This window comes from Bison bison, unplaced genomic scaffold (genome assembly GCF_000754665.1).
Source record: "Bison bison bison isolate TAMUID 2011002044 unplaced genomic scaffold, Bison_UMD1.0 scf7180017863885, whole genome shotgun sequence".
In the NCBI taxonomy this organism is placed as follows: Eukaryota; Metazoa; Chordata; class Mammalia; order Artiodactyla; family Bovidae; genus Bison; species Bison bison.
This window is the reverse complement of record NW_011494457.1, coordinates 1,134,477-1,150,406: the sequence shown is the minus strand read 5'-3', so window position 1 is coordinate 1,150,406 and position 15,930 is coordinate 1,134,477. Positions and strand designations below refer to the sequence as shown.

Sequence of the window (15,930 nt, the reverse complement as noted above, 5' to 3'; positions counted from 1 at the left end):
AACACACATGGTGCTCCTGGAGATCATTAAAGAAGAAGGCCTGTGAGTACTACCGTCTCGTTCATCTTTGTCAGATGGAGCAGCTCACTGGGAGATTCCTGGGCGTCTGTCGTGTCTCTGCTCACTCTCTATCCATTTCTCATAGCCTCGTTGTGTTGTGAATTTGTAGTTGCCTGACTTTTAACTACATAGTTATTTTCACTTCCTTGAAGGTCTGTGGTTGGCCATTATAATTCTTGATCACAGAGACTTCACATGAAACCTATGCTTTGTTTTATGTACAGTAAGTTGAAGGAGGTGATAGCTGTTTGATTCATCCTATCAGATACATTCAGACCTGTGTACCTTTTAAAAAGCTTTTAATTTGGAAATAATTTCAAATTTACAAAAAGCTGCAAAGCTAAAATAGTGTTAATACAAAGAATACCAGTATGTAGTTTACCCAGATTGACCCGTTGTTGACATTTTCTTTCCTATTTGTTTTTTCCATTTCTGCTCATGCTTTCTCCTTCCCTCTCCGCCCGCCCCATCCTCCTTCCTTTACTACACAGACACACAACGCACTCAAGTTTTTTTCAGAATTATTTGTTAGTAAGTTATATACCGTACATCAAGCCCCTTACCCCTATGACTGACATTTTCAGAGTGTGGACCTTCTCCCGTTATTTTTCCTTAAATAAAATGTTTCTCATTTTAAGTTTGCCTCAAGTTTCTTCATGATTAGCATGAATCTATGCATTCTTGGGCAGAATAACATGTAGGTGAAATTGTGTCCTTCTTGGGATGTCCCATCTAGAGTCACATATTGTCCACTTGCCCTTTACTGGTTAATTACAATTTCTTAGATTTGAGTTAACCACTGAATAATTTTATTTTTCCTCTCTTGCACCTGTAAGCAGTCTATGAGGAAATACTTAATTTAGTATTATAGAGACTCAGAAATGCCGTGGTTTCCAGTCGATTCCTTAGTTATTTTGGTGGTCACATTGTCCCAGCTGTGGCCAGTGTGAGCCCCTGCAGTCTGGTTCCCGTGCCCTTATGTCCCGATCACTTTTTTTGGAATCCCCCATCACTTCTGTTCTGTATTTACTTAATTTTAAATGTTCTTGCCTTGTAATAAAGTGAGTGATGCTATATTAACTAACAGTCATGAGGAAATTGTCTCTAATTTTATATAGTAATTTCTAAAGGAAATCAAGGGGAGGAATCAGTAAATCAGTCATTGAATGTATGTTGTTTCCTGTTATCTTTAATGCTAGAAAAGATTTCTTGGGCATCCTCAGAAGGTAGGATATGTGTACAGTTTGGAGTTTATTTTGATATAGGAATGAACTTTGAGAATATGTGAATGATGATCAGCCTTTTCTAGGACTTTCTTTTCTAGAGGCTTCTGTCCCACATCTTTACTTTGCTTATTGTGTTCTTCTCCTAGCCTGGCACCATATCGAGGGTGGTTTCCAGTTATCTCCAGTCTCTGCTGCTCCAATTTTGTATATTTCTACACTTTTAATAGCCTCAAAGCAGTCTGGGTCAAAGGTCAACATTCTACTACTGGAAAAGATCTGGTAGTTGGATTTGTTGCAGGTAACTTTAAGTTTTCTGAATATAAGGTGTTTTTATATTTTATTGTTTATATTGTATTCATATACCCTATATGAGGTTATTTTAACACACAGTAATACTACAAAGAATGTAATTAGTTTTCTAACTTGAGTCTGTGTGTGTGTATAGTAAAAATGCATAACATAAAATTTACCATCTTAATATTTTTTAAGTGTATATTTCAGTAGTAGGTTTATTCACATTATTGTGAGACAGATCTCTATAACATTTTCATCTTACAAATAAGAAGCTGCTGCTGCTTAAGTCACTTCAGTCTGTCTGACTCTGTGCGACCCCATAGACGGCAGCCCACCAGGCTCCCTCGTCCCTGGGATTCTCCAGGCAAGAACACTGGAGTGGGTTGCCATTTCCTTCTCCAATGCATGAAAGTGAAAAGTGAAAGTGAAGTCACTCAGTCGTGTCCAACCCTCAGCGACCCCATGGACTGCCGCCTTCCAGGCTCCTCCATCCATGGGGTTTTCCAGGCAAGAGTACTGGAGTGGGGTGCCATTGCCTTCTCCGAAATAAGAAGCTCTATACCCATTAAACAGCAATTCCCCTTTCCACCCTCCCCCCAGCCCCTGGTAACTCCAGTTCTGCTTTCTGTTTGTATGAATTTGACTACTTTCAATGCCTCATGAAAGTGGAATCATACAGTATTTGTCTCTTTTTTTGACTGATTTATTTCACTCGGAATAATGTGTACTCAAGGTTCATTGATGCTGTAGGATGTGACAGGATTTCCTTGTTTTATAAGGGTGAATGGTATTCTGTTGTATGTATATACCGCATTCTGTTTATCCATTCACCCACTGATGGACACTGAGGTTGTTCCCACCTCCTGATTACTGTGAATAGTTGCTGCTGTGAGCGTGGGTTGTATGAATCTCTCTGAGTCCCTGCTTTCAGTTCTTCTGGATATGTTCCAAGAAGTGAGATTCCCGGATTATATGGCAATTCTTTTTTTAATTTTGAAAGGAACTACTGTGCTGTTTCCCACAGTGGTTGCACCGTTTCATAATCCCGCCAGCAGTTGGTTCCAGTTTCTCCACATCCTCATCAACACTTGTTATTTTCGTTGTTTTTTTTTTTTCCCATCATAATGAGAGCGAAATAATAGTTCACTGTGGTTTTGATATGCAGTTTTCTGATGATAGTGATGTTGAGCATCTTTTCATCTGAAGCTGAGCATCTTTGGAGAAATGTCTGTTCAAATCTTTGCTCCTTTTTTTGAGTTATTTGATTTTTTGCTGTTGAGCTATAAGTATTCTTTATATATTCTGAATACTAGCCCCTTATCAGATATATGATTTACACATATTTTCTACCATTCTGTGGGTTGCCTTTCACTCTGTTGGTTATGTCATTTGATGCTCAAAAGTTTTTGAGTTTGATGTTATGCCATTTGCTTGTTTTCCCTTTTTTGCCTGTGCTTTAGGTGTCATGTCCCAGAAATCATTGCTAAGTTTAATGCCATGAAAGCTTTTTTCCTAATTTTCGTCTAGGAGTTATATAGTTTTAAGTCTTTAATCCGTTTAGAGTTACTTTCTGTGTGTGGCGTCAGTAAGGATTCAATTTGATTCTTACGTGTGTGAATGTCCAGTTTCCTTAACACCATTTGCTGATGTGACTACACTGTCCATTACCCCATTGGCACCGTTGTAAAGCTCAGCTGACCACATACAGGAAAGTTTATTTCTGAGCTAACTTGGCTTGTTTTCATCTTCTTAATAGGAGAAGAGGGTCAGTTATCCCTGTTTAGTAGCCTGTACCCGGAATTTATGGACATTAAGATCTCTTTTTTTAAAAATGAAAATTACAGTACCTTTCCTGCTTATTTTCTGGGGGTTTTGTTTGTTTGTTTTGTTTTTTGGACTGAGATGTTTAACATGAACAGGACTGGCTACATAATTTCCAGGGTCCAGTGTAAACTGAAAATGCAGGACTCCTGTTCACAATTGATTAAGCACTCCAAGATGGTTGACAGTGAAGCCTTACACCAAGCACGAGACAGGGTTGCATACCCATGAAGCCCACTCTTAGTGTGAAAGCGTTTAGTCAGGTGTGACAAAGAGATCTTAGTGCACAGCTCAGTGTAGTCAGTATCATCATAGTCGTTAATACTTTTGGGGTTCATAGGAGAAAGAGGGTCCCTTTTGGCTGGGAGATATCTGCATATAGAAAGCAGTGGCTCTTGAACTGAACCTTGGCAGAATTAGTAGCACTTGGAGATAAGTGGTGGTAGTTTCCCGATGGAGGGAATTGAGAGAATATAGGACCTTGTTTAGAACAGTGAGCGATTTAGTGAGTGGGTAAAGTGAGTATAGGAACATGAGCAGTAAGTTGGAGAGTTAAGGAGCCCGATTTTAGAAGTCTTTGGATCCTTGTCACCTGAGGTTTCAGAAGAGCTGGGAAGCCATTAACCTGATACTGTGAAAATTTAGTTACTGTCTGTTTCTTCTTAGTGGAATAGAACACTGTAAGATACAGAGCAGTATCTTATGTATAGCTCATATGTATGAGGTATATATTACGTATGTAAGATAATATATGTTGCAGTTATATAGCTGTGTTTAGTTATTATATGGGCTTCCCTTGTGGCTCAGCTGGTAAAGAATCCACCCACAACCCGGGAGACCTGGGTTCAATCCCTGGGTTGGGAAGATCCCCTGGAGAAGGGAGAGGCTACCCACTCCAGTGTTCCGGCTTAGAGAATTCCATGAACTATATAGTCCATGGAGTCGCAAAGGGTTGGATACGACTGAGCTACTTTCAGTTTCACTTTAGTTATTATATATACATATATATTCATATACATATATATTGTTATATACATATATTCCCCCTCCCTTGCTAAATTTTCAGTAAGAACAATTCCTAACGTAGTAGGAGCTCAATAAATATTTGCTGAATAAATAAAGTATTTGTTGAGTTAATCAGAGTTTTATTAAAGAGATGGGAAAAGAGTAGATCTATTTCCTTTTGTGTGTGTGCTTATCTATTTAGTTAGTATCTCAATTAATTTATTTAAATGTTGTCCATTTAGTGTTGGTATTTTGTGGACTTACTTTTTGATATATTCTTTGAAAAATTACAGATTTGGAAGCTGCACAACTGAATAATGTAAATGTCCAATTGAAATATAAATGATCTGACTGAAAACCAGTAGCCAGACCAAGAGCATTCATGGCCCAGCTCCTCCTCTTCACCTTATGAGACCACTGCTACTTTTCATTTGGTCTCTGAGCCTTTCTTATGCTTAGTAGTCTTATTTTAGTCTTTAGTTGATTTTTATTTATTTATTTATTTTTTTTGCCCATAATCAAAACTTTATTAAAAAACTGACACTAAAATAGGAGAGTGTTGCTGTATACCTTACAAAATTAAATGTAATTACATTATCTTGGTAGATTAACTGGAATTACTGAACTGATAAGGCTTTCTGCGATAGAACACAAATTCAAGAAGTTGTGTGGATCATTAGTGTTGCTTCCTTCTAAATGAACAGCCTTCCGTGAGTCTGGCCTTTCCTCCTGTTGGCTGGCACAGCACTGTTGAACAGCCTATGCAAAGCACTACTGTCTGAGCATGGCTGAAGACCGTGGTAATCTTGTAGCAACCTGGACATTTTACATCCATGAAGTAAGAATTTGGACTTTGAACCAGCCATTTCTTTTTATGTTTTTTCTTTTCCTCGTCCAAGGAAGGATGCAGTAAATCTAGGCATGTTGATCCTTTCGCAAGCCCAGCCCGTGCAGATCTCTAAGGCGACAACCCCAGCGAGCAGCACGCGACCTAGTCTTTAGTTGATTTTTAGATAATAAACTTTCCCTTGAACCAACTTTATTTTTTTTAATTGAGATATAATTGACATATAATATTATATTAATTTCAGGTTTACAACATAATGATTCAGTATTTGTGTATATTGTGAAATTAACACTGCAACAAATCTGGTTAACATTCATCATCACACATATTTACAAATGTATTTCTTTTCTTGTGGTAAGAACTTTTAAGGTTTGTTCTCAGTAACTTTTAAATATACAATACAACTTTATTAAGTAAAGTCACCTTGTACATTATATCCCCATGACTTATTTATTTTATAACTGGAAGTTTTCTACCTTTTGACTACCCTCACCCCCAACTCTGGGCTTCTCAGGTGTCTCAGTGGCTAAAGAATGCACCTGCCTATGCTGGAGGCTTGACTTGGATCCCTGGGTGAGGAAGATCTCCTGGAGGAGGGCATGGCAACCCTCTCCATGGCAACTCTCTTGCCTTGAGAATCCCACGGACAGGGGAGCCTGAAGAGCTATAGTCTATAGGGTTGCAAAGAACTGGACACGACTGAAGGCGACTGAGCATGCATACACAGACTCCCAACCTCAGCCAGACCAGCTTTCAAATAAAGAGTGTAACGCACTTTCTCTGAGGAAATGAATGAATAAGTAGGTAGCTCAGGACAGAAATCTGGAGGTCTTCATAGAGAGTGCTCTCTTTCCCTCTGTGTCTGCTCAGGCTTCATGAACCACCAGTCTGTCTCTTAAAGATCTCTTGAACGCACGCCCTCTTCTCCATGTCCATAACTGTTTCCCCAAATCAAGTATTACTATCCCTTACCTGGACCATTGCTCTGCTATGATCTCCTTGCTTCTCAAGTCTTTCTCACTAACACACTTTGCACAGTTCTGCTCAGGTAGCCTTTCTAGAAGAATAGTTTTCAGACACTTATAATTTGAAGAACTCAGGTTTGAAATTTGTTCACTGAAAAAAAAAATCAGAATAGATCCAGCCTATAGAGAGGGGATCTTCTTTTTTATATAACTGCAACAAATGAAAGTCTGGTATGATCTTTTATTCCTGAGACTAAATGTTTGTAATACCTTGATTATATTAGTTTCCATATATATTTACATTGAAAAGGTTATGTCTCACTGTCAGGGACTAACTTAGGTAACTTTCCATGAAACTACTATTTTATGGAATATAGGATGAAATCTTCTCCCTTGTGCTTGTCCAGAGCTGTTTGTTTGCTGTGTCTGGCTTCCCGTTATACATGAGGTATACACCACCCCTTGTTACATTCTCTCGCCGTGAAGTGAGAGTCGCTCAGTTGTGTCCGACTCTTTGTAACCCCAGGGACCATACAGTCCATGGAATTCTCCAGGCCAGAATACTGGAGTGGGTAGCTGTTCCCTTCTCCAGGGGATCCCAGTCCAGGGATCGAACCCAGGTCTCTCACATTGCAGGTGGATTCTTTACCATCTGAGCCAACCAGGGAAGCCCTACATGCTCTCACTGTACTCTGCTGATTTCCTTTCTGACTCTTACACAATTTACAGTTACAGTAGATTCTCCCACACCTAAAACAGCTAGCCCAGTATGGTAGGGTGGTTAGCTTTTAAAAAGTCAGTAGAAGTATGGAATGTCATAAATGGCCCATGTGCCTTAAATATTTTATTTTAACCTAAGATATATGAATATATACTTCTCTAATTTTCTGTATGGCCAAGGCATATCCACTCACTGATGGGAGTTTTGTGCTTTTTTTCTGGTATGAAAGTGAAAGTCGCTCAGTCGTGTCCAACTCTTTGTGACCCCATGGACTGTAGAGTCCATGGAATTCTCCAGGCCAGAATACTGGAGTGGGTAGCCTTTTCCTTCTCCAGGGGATCTTCCCAACCCAGGGATTGAACCCAGGTCTCCTGCATTGCAGGCAGATTGTTTACCAGCTGAGCCACAATAACCTGTGCCTATAAATGCTTTGTCTACTGTAACAGATATGACCGACATAAACAGGTTTGAGAAAAGGCATAATTCACTCTTGGTAAGCCTCGGCCCCCGTGGGATGGAAGTAAAAGAGCATGGGGACACTAGAGCATAGCCTCCAGGCTGCAGGAGCCAATGCGCCATGGCCTCGTCAGAATGTCTGTAAAGGGAAAGAGGAACACAGGTTTATCTGGTGAGTCCAGTATGTGGAACTGGTTAAAAGAGAGCCCACTGTGTTGGTATCATTCTCATTCATTTATTAGTACATTCTGAACTGTTTTCTTGAGAGTGTGAGAAAAGAATGGAATTGACGTACAGTTAGAACCCACGGGTCTGCGTGGATTGTGAACATCATCTATTACACGTCTTGTCAGAGAAGTGGTTGAGAACTGCTGTTCTGAGGTCTGAATCGGATTGTTAGGCCCAGCCTCAAACCCTTCAGTCCCTGCCGCCTGCTGATAGGATGATGTCACAGCGCCCTCAGCAGAGAAGACACTCCCTGCCTCGTACACATGCAGGATAAGGGTCCCCCGTACCACATCTGCTGTGGTACTGCTTCCCTCCCTAGCTTGGCCTTCCTGTGCCTGTCCTCCCAGGCCGTGATTCCTTCCTCGCCAGCTGCTGTTGTCAGCCTGAAGCAGTCTTACTGCTCTTTTTTGTCTCGTTAACTCCTATTCATCCTTTTATTCTCCGCTCACGCCACCTCCTCTTCAGGAAGCCTTCCCTGTTTCTCATACCCACCACCCCCAGGTTTATTCTGGGTTAGGTGCCCACCCTCTGTGCTTCAACTCAGTGTATACCTCTAAGTGCTTACGCTACTGGATAACAGTAGTCTGCATATTTGTCTTTTATCTTTTACTGCTGCTGCTGCTGCTAAGTCGCTTAGACCCTCCTTAAAGGCAGAAATTACTTAAAAAAAAAAAATCTCTGCATATCTAGTACCTTAATGCAGTGGCTGATACACAGAAAGTGCTGATTAAATGTTGAATGAATTAAATTTTTAATGTTGTTTAAGTCAATTCAAAGGACTGCAGTCTTCCCCATTTTCTTAAGTAGCAACTCTCATCTTCTAGTTGCCCTCCCAAGAGTCTTGAATTCATCCTCTTTCTCTCTGACCCCACCCCCAGTCCATGAACGAATCCTATTTCCTGTTTCTTCATATGGTATCTAGCAGTTAGCCCCTTTCCCCTACTTGTACTACCTGAGCCCAAACCACCATTGAATCTTGCCAGGATTGTCCTCAGAGTCTCCTAACTGATGGCCTGCTTCCTTCTTTGTCCCCTTCAATACGTGTTCAACACAGCTGCCAGTGTGATCACACTAAAGCATAGAGGGATTGTATTATTCCTCTGTTCAGAGGCCTCCAGTTGCTTCCCTTCTCACTCAGAATAAAAGCCAGAGTCCCCAGAGCCCAGTGTGTCCTGCCCACCTATCCGTGCCCCTCACACCACTACAGCCACGCCAGCCTGAACTGTCCCAGAATACTTCTCCCTCGGGGCCCGTGAACTTGAAGCTTTTTCCTCTTCCTGGTTCCTGCATGGTTAGCTCCCTCACCTCCTGTAAAGTTTTTCTCCGAATGGCTACACTGTCTAAAATGGAGTCCCTTTCTACCACCAAAACTCTATCTCCCTCCTCTGCTTAAATTTTCTCCTTAACTTTATCCTCTGACATACTATGTATTTTCCTTATTTATCCTGTCTTACACTATTAGAACATAAGCTTCACAAGGACAGAGATTTTCATTTTTTGTGTACCTGTTGTATCATCAGCACCTACTTAGCATGTAACAATTGTATGGGAAAACCCGAACGAATTTTTTTGCCAACTAAATACTAGACACACAGTACATATTTGATGAGCAAACCATAGGTGACTTACTTGCAGGTCATAAACATTTACTTCTCCTAAAATACACATAAAGTCACTTAAGAATTGCTAATTGGGCTTCCCTGGTGGGGATCAGTGCCAATGCAAGAGACTCAGGTTCTATCCCTGGGTCAGGAAGGTCCCCTAGAGAAGAAAATGGCAACCTACTCCAGTATTCTTGCCTGGAGAATCCTATGGACAGAGTAGCCTGGCGGGCTACAATCTGTGGGGTTGCAAAGAGTCAGACACAACTTAGTGACAGGCTAACTTTTTACTCTTCAGTTCATATCTCAGGTAAAAAAAACACCTACTGGCTGGTTTTATATGTTTCCACTTGCTTTAAGAAGGTAGATTTAATACCAATAAGAATAAAACTTCTAACTGCTCTTGGAAAGAATAGACTTTTTGGGGTGATAGTGAATTCCTGTCTTTTGAGGTTTTCAAAAATAAAGTGAAAGTGAAGTTGCTCAGTCGTGTCCAACCCTTTGCGACCCCATGGACTGCAGCCTGCCCATGGGATTTTCCAGGCAACAGTACTGGAGTGGGCTGCTATTTCCTTCTCCAGGGGATCTTCCCAACCCAGGGATCAAACCCAGGTCTCCCACATTGTAGGCAGATGCTTTTACCATCTGAGCCACCAGGGAAGTCCCAAAAATAAAGTGAATAATCACCAATCCACTTGGTGATTGCATTAGGTCCATGGGGAACGTGTGACTGTGTCTAGAGATATTTTTGGTTGTCACAGCCAGAGGATGCTCCTGGCATCCAGTGGCTGGAGGGCCAGAGACACTGCTCCACACCCTACACATCTGCACCCCTGCCGCCCAGACGTGAACAGTGGCAGTTGAGAGACCCTTGGTTAAATGATTTGTATAGTCCTTGATGATTCTGAGATTCTTTGATGATAGGTCCTCTCTTTTTCTGAAGGTAGGGAATTCCTTGGAAATTACTGTTAGGAGTTTTAACTTCTCCTCGTAACATGTTTTTATATCTTAATGCCTACGAATTTTTGTTCGTTTGTTTGGCTGCACTGCGGGGCTTGTGGTATCTTAGTTCCCTGACCAGGATGAACCCCTGCCCCCTCAGTAGAAGCGCCAAGTCCTAACCACTGGACCCAGGGAATTCCCCAGTGCCTGCACATTTTTACAATGAGAACAGCTTTTTTCTCTTCCTTCTGTGAGCCCAGTCATTGTATTACCGTCACTGTAGGAATGAGTTACATCATCTCCCAGGAGAACTACGCACAAGTGCTATTGTTATTCCGGCTGTGCTAGAAACTTAGATTTGTTACTATTTATTGTATTTTCACAGGAAAAAACCCATGTAGCTTAATACCCTGGAGAAGAATTTGAGCCCAGAACCTGACAGATAACATAAATGAAGATACTTGCCATTTTTATGAAATTGGAATTTTTGTCAATAACTCTTTTTGAGTGCCAATGGTATTATCATTGTTGCAACAGTTGAAATTAATTTCCTGCCTTTATGCCTTAAATCTGGTAAGGCAGGCTTGTTCCTGCAGTGTATCAAGTCGCCTTCCTTTGTAGGGAGCCAAACTCTTAGATTGGTGACCTTGATCTGCCATTTTCTTGTCTCAGCGGTCATTGCACGTGTTCCCCAGAAGAGCACCCAATTAATGTTCTCTGTTTTTGTTTTCTGTCCTTAACTCAGGAGACTCACTGCTAATAAAACTTCGTTTTCAAGATTTCAGAAGTAAATAGCTGTGTTCCAATTATTCCCTGAATCAGTGAATGATTTTAGTATGTTCAGTAGCTGTTCTTCATCTCTTATTTTTGATTGTGTTTTCCGGTAAATTATTTTTTATGAACAAAGAAAGAAAATAGAATCACTCGAATTGGAAAGAGAACAGTCTCCTGTTCTTAAGTAGGTAAAGTATTGGTATTCTTATCTTAGAGCTGAAATAACGGCCATGACTTGGAACTGGTGAAATTTCCTACACATAAATAAGCAGACAGCTTTCTTTATTCTGCAGCCATACCCATTGTACCTTAGTAAGAGTTGAAATCGCTCATCATATTCTTTTGCAGCTGGTTTTTCCTCCACAGAGAAATGTCCTTTGCTTGCTTATATAGGGTACAAGTTTTTGTCTTGGATCCTCAAGTGTTTTCTCAGAATTCATAAAATGAAAGTGGTTAAAAAGTAACCTTTCCATCTATTTGGCTTAGAGTATGAACAAAGATCTTCTCAGATAAAAAGCTTTGAAGTACAGAATGTTCTTACAAGGACTTTATATTCTCTTCTGTAAATGATATGATGCATTTTTGTACTTGACATTGTCCTTAGAATCCTCTCAGTCTTTCAGCTCATGTGGGTAACAGGATAATGTAAGCAGATTCCTGAATAATGGCTAAATCTTCATTTAGCTGCATTTCCTCTGACCTGTTCTGTGTGTGCCTACCTCTCGAGTAGAACATGAAGGGAATTTTTATTTCCAAAGAATTTCTTTAATGGGCAACCTATTTCATTTGTTTAGAAAGGTGTTTGCACTACAGTGCCCGCGGAAGCTTGTGATCTCTGGTTCTGAGCTTGCCTGTCTTCGTCTAAAACAAAAGCAGCAGACTGCTCAGTAGTACTTTCCACTCTGATTTTTCGGACTGTTGGTTTTTTTGTTAAGTGATGTGTACATTATATTGAATAGGAATACATTATAAAGTCTGGGCAGATGAGTGTGTATTGATACTCTTTTATCTTGGCCTCTTGGGCACTGGTGCTTTTTTAAAATGAGACTTGCAAGAATCTTAGTTACGACTTTTTCAGATTATGACCAGTATCTTGACAATGTATGAAGATTTTGAGTCATAACTAAAGATGACTCCTTGGTGTTATATGGAAAATTCTAACAAATACAACTCATAAAACGATAATGCCTTTTGAGAAATATGTTCTCATAATGTTCCCGAGAGAGAGGTGCCAAAATGTCTTGCATTCCACTAATGAAAATTCAGGATTCGGATTTCCTGGCATTTTCACCAAGTTTATTAACTTTGGTGTTATCTGTATAGTATGTTTGAAATTCCTTAAATCAAAACATCCTTAATCTTGCTCTGTTGCTGTGGTTGTTGTTTGTTTTTTGACTGCACCATGGGGCTTGCGTGATCTTAGTTCCCAGACTGGGGACTGAACCCGTGCCGCCTGCAGTGGAAGCACCAAGTCCTAACCCTGGACCTCAGGGAATTCCCAATCCTGTTTGTAAAAGATTTCTCTTCTTTACGATTGTGCCTCTCACTTCTGAGCGTGGCCCGATAGCTTGGTATATGGTTGTTGGCTGAGTTTGTTCATTAGTTTACTTGTTAAATGTTTATTTAACACACATTTATAAAGTATATAAATGTGCATCAGGCATTTTTATTACAAGTCTGTCTGGTATTTTTCTCTAATCATTTCAGGACTGATGAGGAATGTCTTAATATCTCAAGATGGTGCTAAAATTGGGATCGTGTGTTTTCAAAACAGAAGCACCTGGCTCGTTGTATTGTTCCACTCTGAGGCCACCTTGGGTGGCCAAGATCCCCATCCTTAAGCTTGTAAGAATCACGATGCTTGTGAAGCTGTTGCAGGTGTTTTTGTGATGGTTCATAACGACTGCTTGCTGCCTGCCTGTCCTAATTCCCCGAGTGATGAGGAACTCTTCTGTGAGACTCTAGTCCCTGTCGAAGTCCTTTCAAATGTCACACTTTCTCCCACCTGTCTTTTATGGTACTGGATCCGTACTCACTTAAAACCATGTGAGCTACTTACGTGAGAGTTGGAAGGTGTGTGTTTTATGTGATATTGTCATGGACTTATTTAGCATGTGATCAAGAAATCAGTTCCCCCATCTGAAAGCTGTTTTTAAAAACTGTATTTAAAACTATATCAAAATTGCTACTTTGGATGCTGCATAAGTTGACAGATTGCCTCTTAGTGTACAAAGGAGGAAACTCTGCACTCTCCTCCCGTGGCGAGGCGCTGCTGCCGGCCAGCCCGCTCTCGGCAAGGCTTCTGAATTGCTTCTAACAGTGGTGGCTTGTGTTGTACCTTGGCACAAAGGGACACCTCACCTCAGGTCTCCTAGTAGGTCAGCAGAAAAATAACTGGAACAGGGACGTGTTTAGCTTTAACATAAAGGTTACATTTTGCTTTCCCTTTGTCTCGCCCCCTTTCTCTTTACAGGGGTGGTGAATGTGCTGCTCACAACTCCACTCTGGGTGGTAAACACCAGACTGAAGCTGCAAGGGGCAAAATTTAGGAATGAAGACATTGTACCGACCAACTACAGTGGTATCATTGGTGAGTGTCTTTTGGATGTGTTCCTTTTTAAAGGTTCTCTTTTCTCTTTGTATCTGGAATTTATCAGCATGATAAGGACAGCCTCAAATCTCAATGTCCAACAGTAAGCATTTGTTTAGCTCCTGTGTCTGTGGATTGGCAAGGATTTGATTCATCTAATATGACTCCAGCCTAGGATTCTCAGCTGCATGTGTCTCTCTTCCATTTCCTGGGACCAGCCTCAGGATATTCTTCTCTTGGTGATAGCAAAAGCACAGGAAGACATGCCTGATCATACAAGCATATTTCAAGCCCCCGTTTGCATCTTGTCTATTACCATCGTCTTGGCCAACACACTCCCAATGGCCAAGCCTCAAGACAAGGGATAGAGAAATATACCGGTGGAGTATAGCCCATAGAGCGAAGGTGGGAAGGGATGAATATTTCTGAAGAATAATTTGCTACTTTTTCTCCCCCAGTGTTGTCTTTGAATAAAGATACAAAATTAGTGTCTGATATCTTTGAGATTCTACTTTTTAATAGTATCACACTGCCAGTTTCTTCTTCCCCATCTTTCCCTCTTTATAATGAGGACAGTGATTTTCTTAAAAGGCAGTCCTATAAAATGAACTCTGGAGAACTGTCTTATCTTTTTCTGTACTGGCCTTCACTGTGAAACCCACAGGCTGTCGTTCCCCATTCTGTCTGTGTAATACAGAGAGCTCAGAGGTGGAGATGATCAGTACTGAGGAAAACTTGACCTGCTAACCCCAGATTTGTCAGGAAGGGTTGCCAACAATTGAAGTTAGTCTCTCAATAACTCAGTGACTGTCAGTATCTGATGATTCTCCAGAAGCAGTTAACGGATTAACTTGTCATTGCCAGAAGGAAATCTTGATAGAATCAGTCTGGCCTGTGTTCTGGGCACGTTGTCTTTCTAGTTAGGGGATTGTCCTCAAAGGTCCTTGATTTCTCGCTTAGATGCTTTTCACCAGATCATCCGGGATGAAGGGATCCTGGCTTTATGGAACGGCACCTTTCCCTCCCTTCTGCTGGTCTTTAATCCTGCCATCCAGTTCATGTTCTACGAAGGCTTAAAACGGCAGCTTTTAAAGAAACGAACGAAGGTAAGCCCTGATCTTGAAAGCTGCAAACAGCCCCTGACCCCTTCTCACTGTGTGGACTGATGCAGTTCGTTCTTTCTTTGCCTTGCAGCTTTCTTCCCTGGATGTGTTCCTCATTGGTGCAATTGCCAAAGCAGTCGCCACCACGGTCACCTATCCTATGCAGACAGTACAATCAATTCTGAGGGTGAGTGCTGGGCTTCTCCTGCATTTAGACAGACAACATTCTAAAATAATGTGGTTTCTTTGTTTGAAGCAGTGTTAATAAAGCCGTGAAGTGCTCCAGAGCATTTCTCAGCCAATTTCCCGTTGTTTGATATTTTGCTAACTAGTCAGGCTGTCAGTTGGTTTTCTCTTTGGTTTGGAACAAAGTTTACATTTTGAATTTCTTTGGTCACCTGCTGTCTTAGAAAATCCAAGTATGGAGGAAGTTCTTTAAAGACCTCAGGAACATAATAAGCTTGCTTCCTTCACATTCAGGTTGATTGGCCTGGTGCATAGGGTAGATTTCCCTTTACAGAATCAGAGATTCATTCAGAAGGAATGAATGATGTAGCTTTCCTGAAGTATTTTCAAATTTCTAGTTTCTCATTCATTCAATTATTTATTCTGTGAAATATTTTTTCAAGTACCCATTCTACGAGCAACTGGGGTGCACGTGGTGAATAAAAGCCATAGTCCCTGCCCTTGGGAGTTAACCGAGGAGAGAGCGAACAAGTAAATCAGCATAAATAAGTAACTGCAGGTTGAGGAAGGAGCTATCAAGGAAGTAAGCCACATTCTGTGATTTAGTGGAGAGGGCCACAGTGGGGGTCTTCTAAGATGGCACGATTGGGGTGGGTCCTCTGAGGAGCCCTGTGTAAATCAAGACTTAAAGGAAGGTAAGGACCCAGCCATGCAAAGAGCAGAAGAAAGAGCTTTCCAGGTAGAGGGAACATGGTGTACTAAGAGCTTGATGAATCCTAGCAACTGAAAGGGAGGCCACTGTGGCTGGAGGTGGCTCAAAAGGAGATCAGAAAAGAAGCAGGATGGCTATGAGTGATGACTGGGTTTTATTCTCACTGCAACAGGAAACCGTTGCAAGGCTTTAGACAAGAATAATGTGATCTCATTTATAATTTGAGAAGACTACTATGACTATTCAGGATAAGAGAAAAGGGAGTTTCAGGTTAGGAGGCTATTTTGGTCACATGTGTATGAGATGCGATGGTGGAAAGGGAGGGATTCAAGTTGTGTTTGGGAGAAAAAATTCGAAGGACTTAAACCGATGAGTAAAATGGAGGCGTTAATGAAAGTA

General features: G+C 41.0%; 1 protein-coding gene across 1 annotated transcript in view; it reads left to right on the top strand.

The window, feature by feature from the left end:
• SLC25A17 (solute carrier family 25 (mitochondrial carrier; peroxisomal membrane protein, 34kDa), member 17) overlaps positions 1-15,930 on the top strand; it is a 24,538-nt gene that overhangs the window by 2,457 nt on the left and 6,151 nt on the right. The window contains exons 3-7 of the mRNA XM_010833750.1: positions 1-42; positions 1,433-1,584; positions 13,414-13,530; positions 14,491-14,636; positions 14,725-14,820. The exon at positions 1-42 is cut by the window's left edge and continues 2 nt beyond it. Of these exons, the coding sequence (XP_010832052.1) occupies positions 1-42; positions 1,433-1,584; positions 13,414-13,530; positions 14,491-14,636; positions 14,725-14,820 (553 nt within the window). The remainder of the gene's footprint in view (positions 43-1,432; positions 1,585-13,413; positions 13,531-14,490; positions 14,637-14,724; positions 14,821-15,930) is intronic.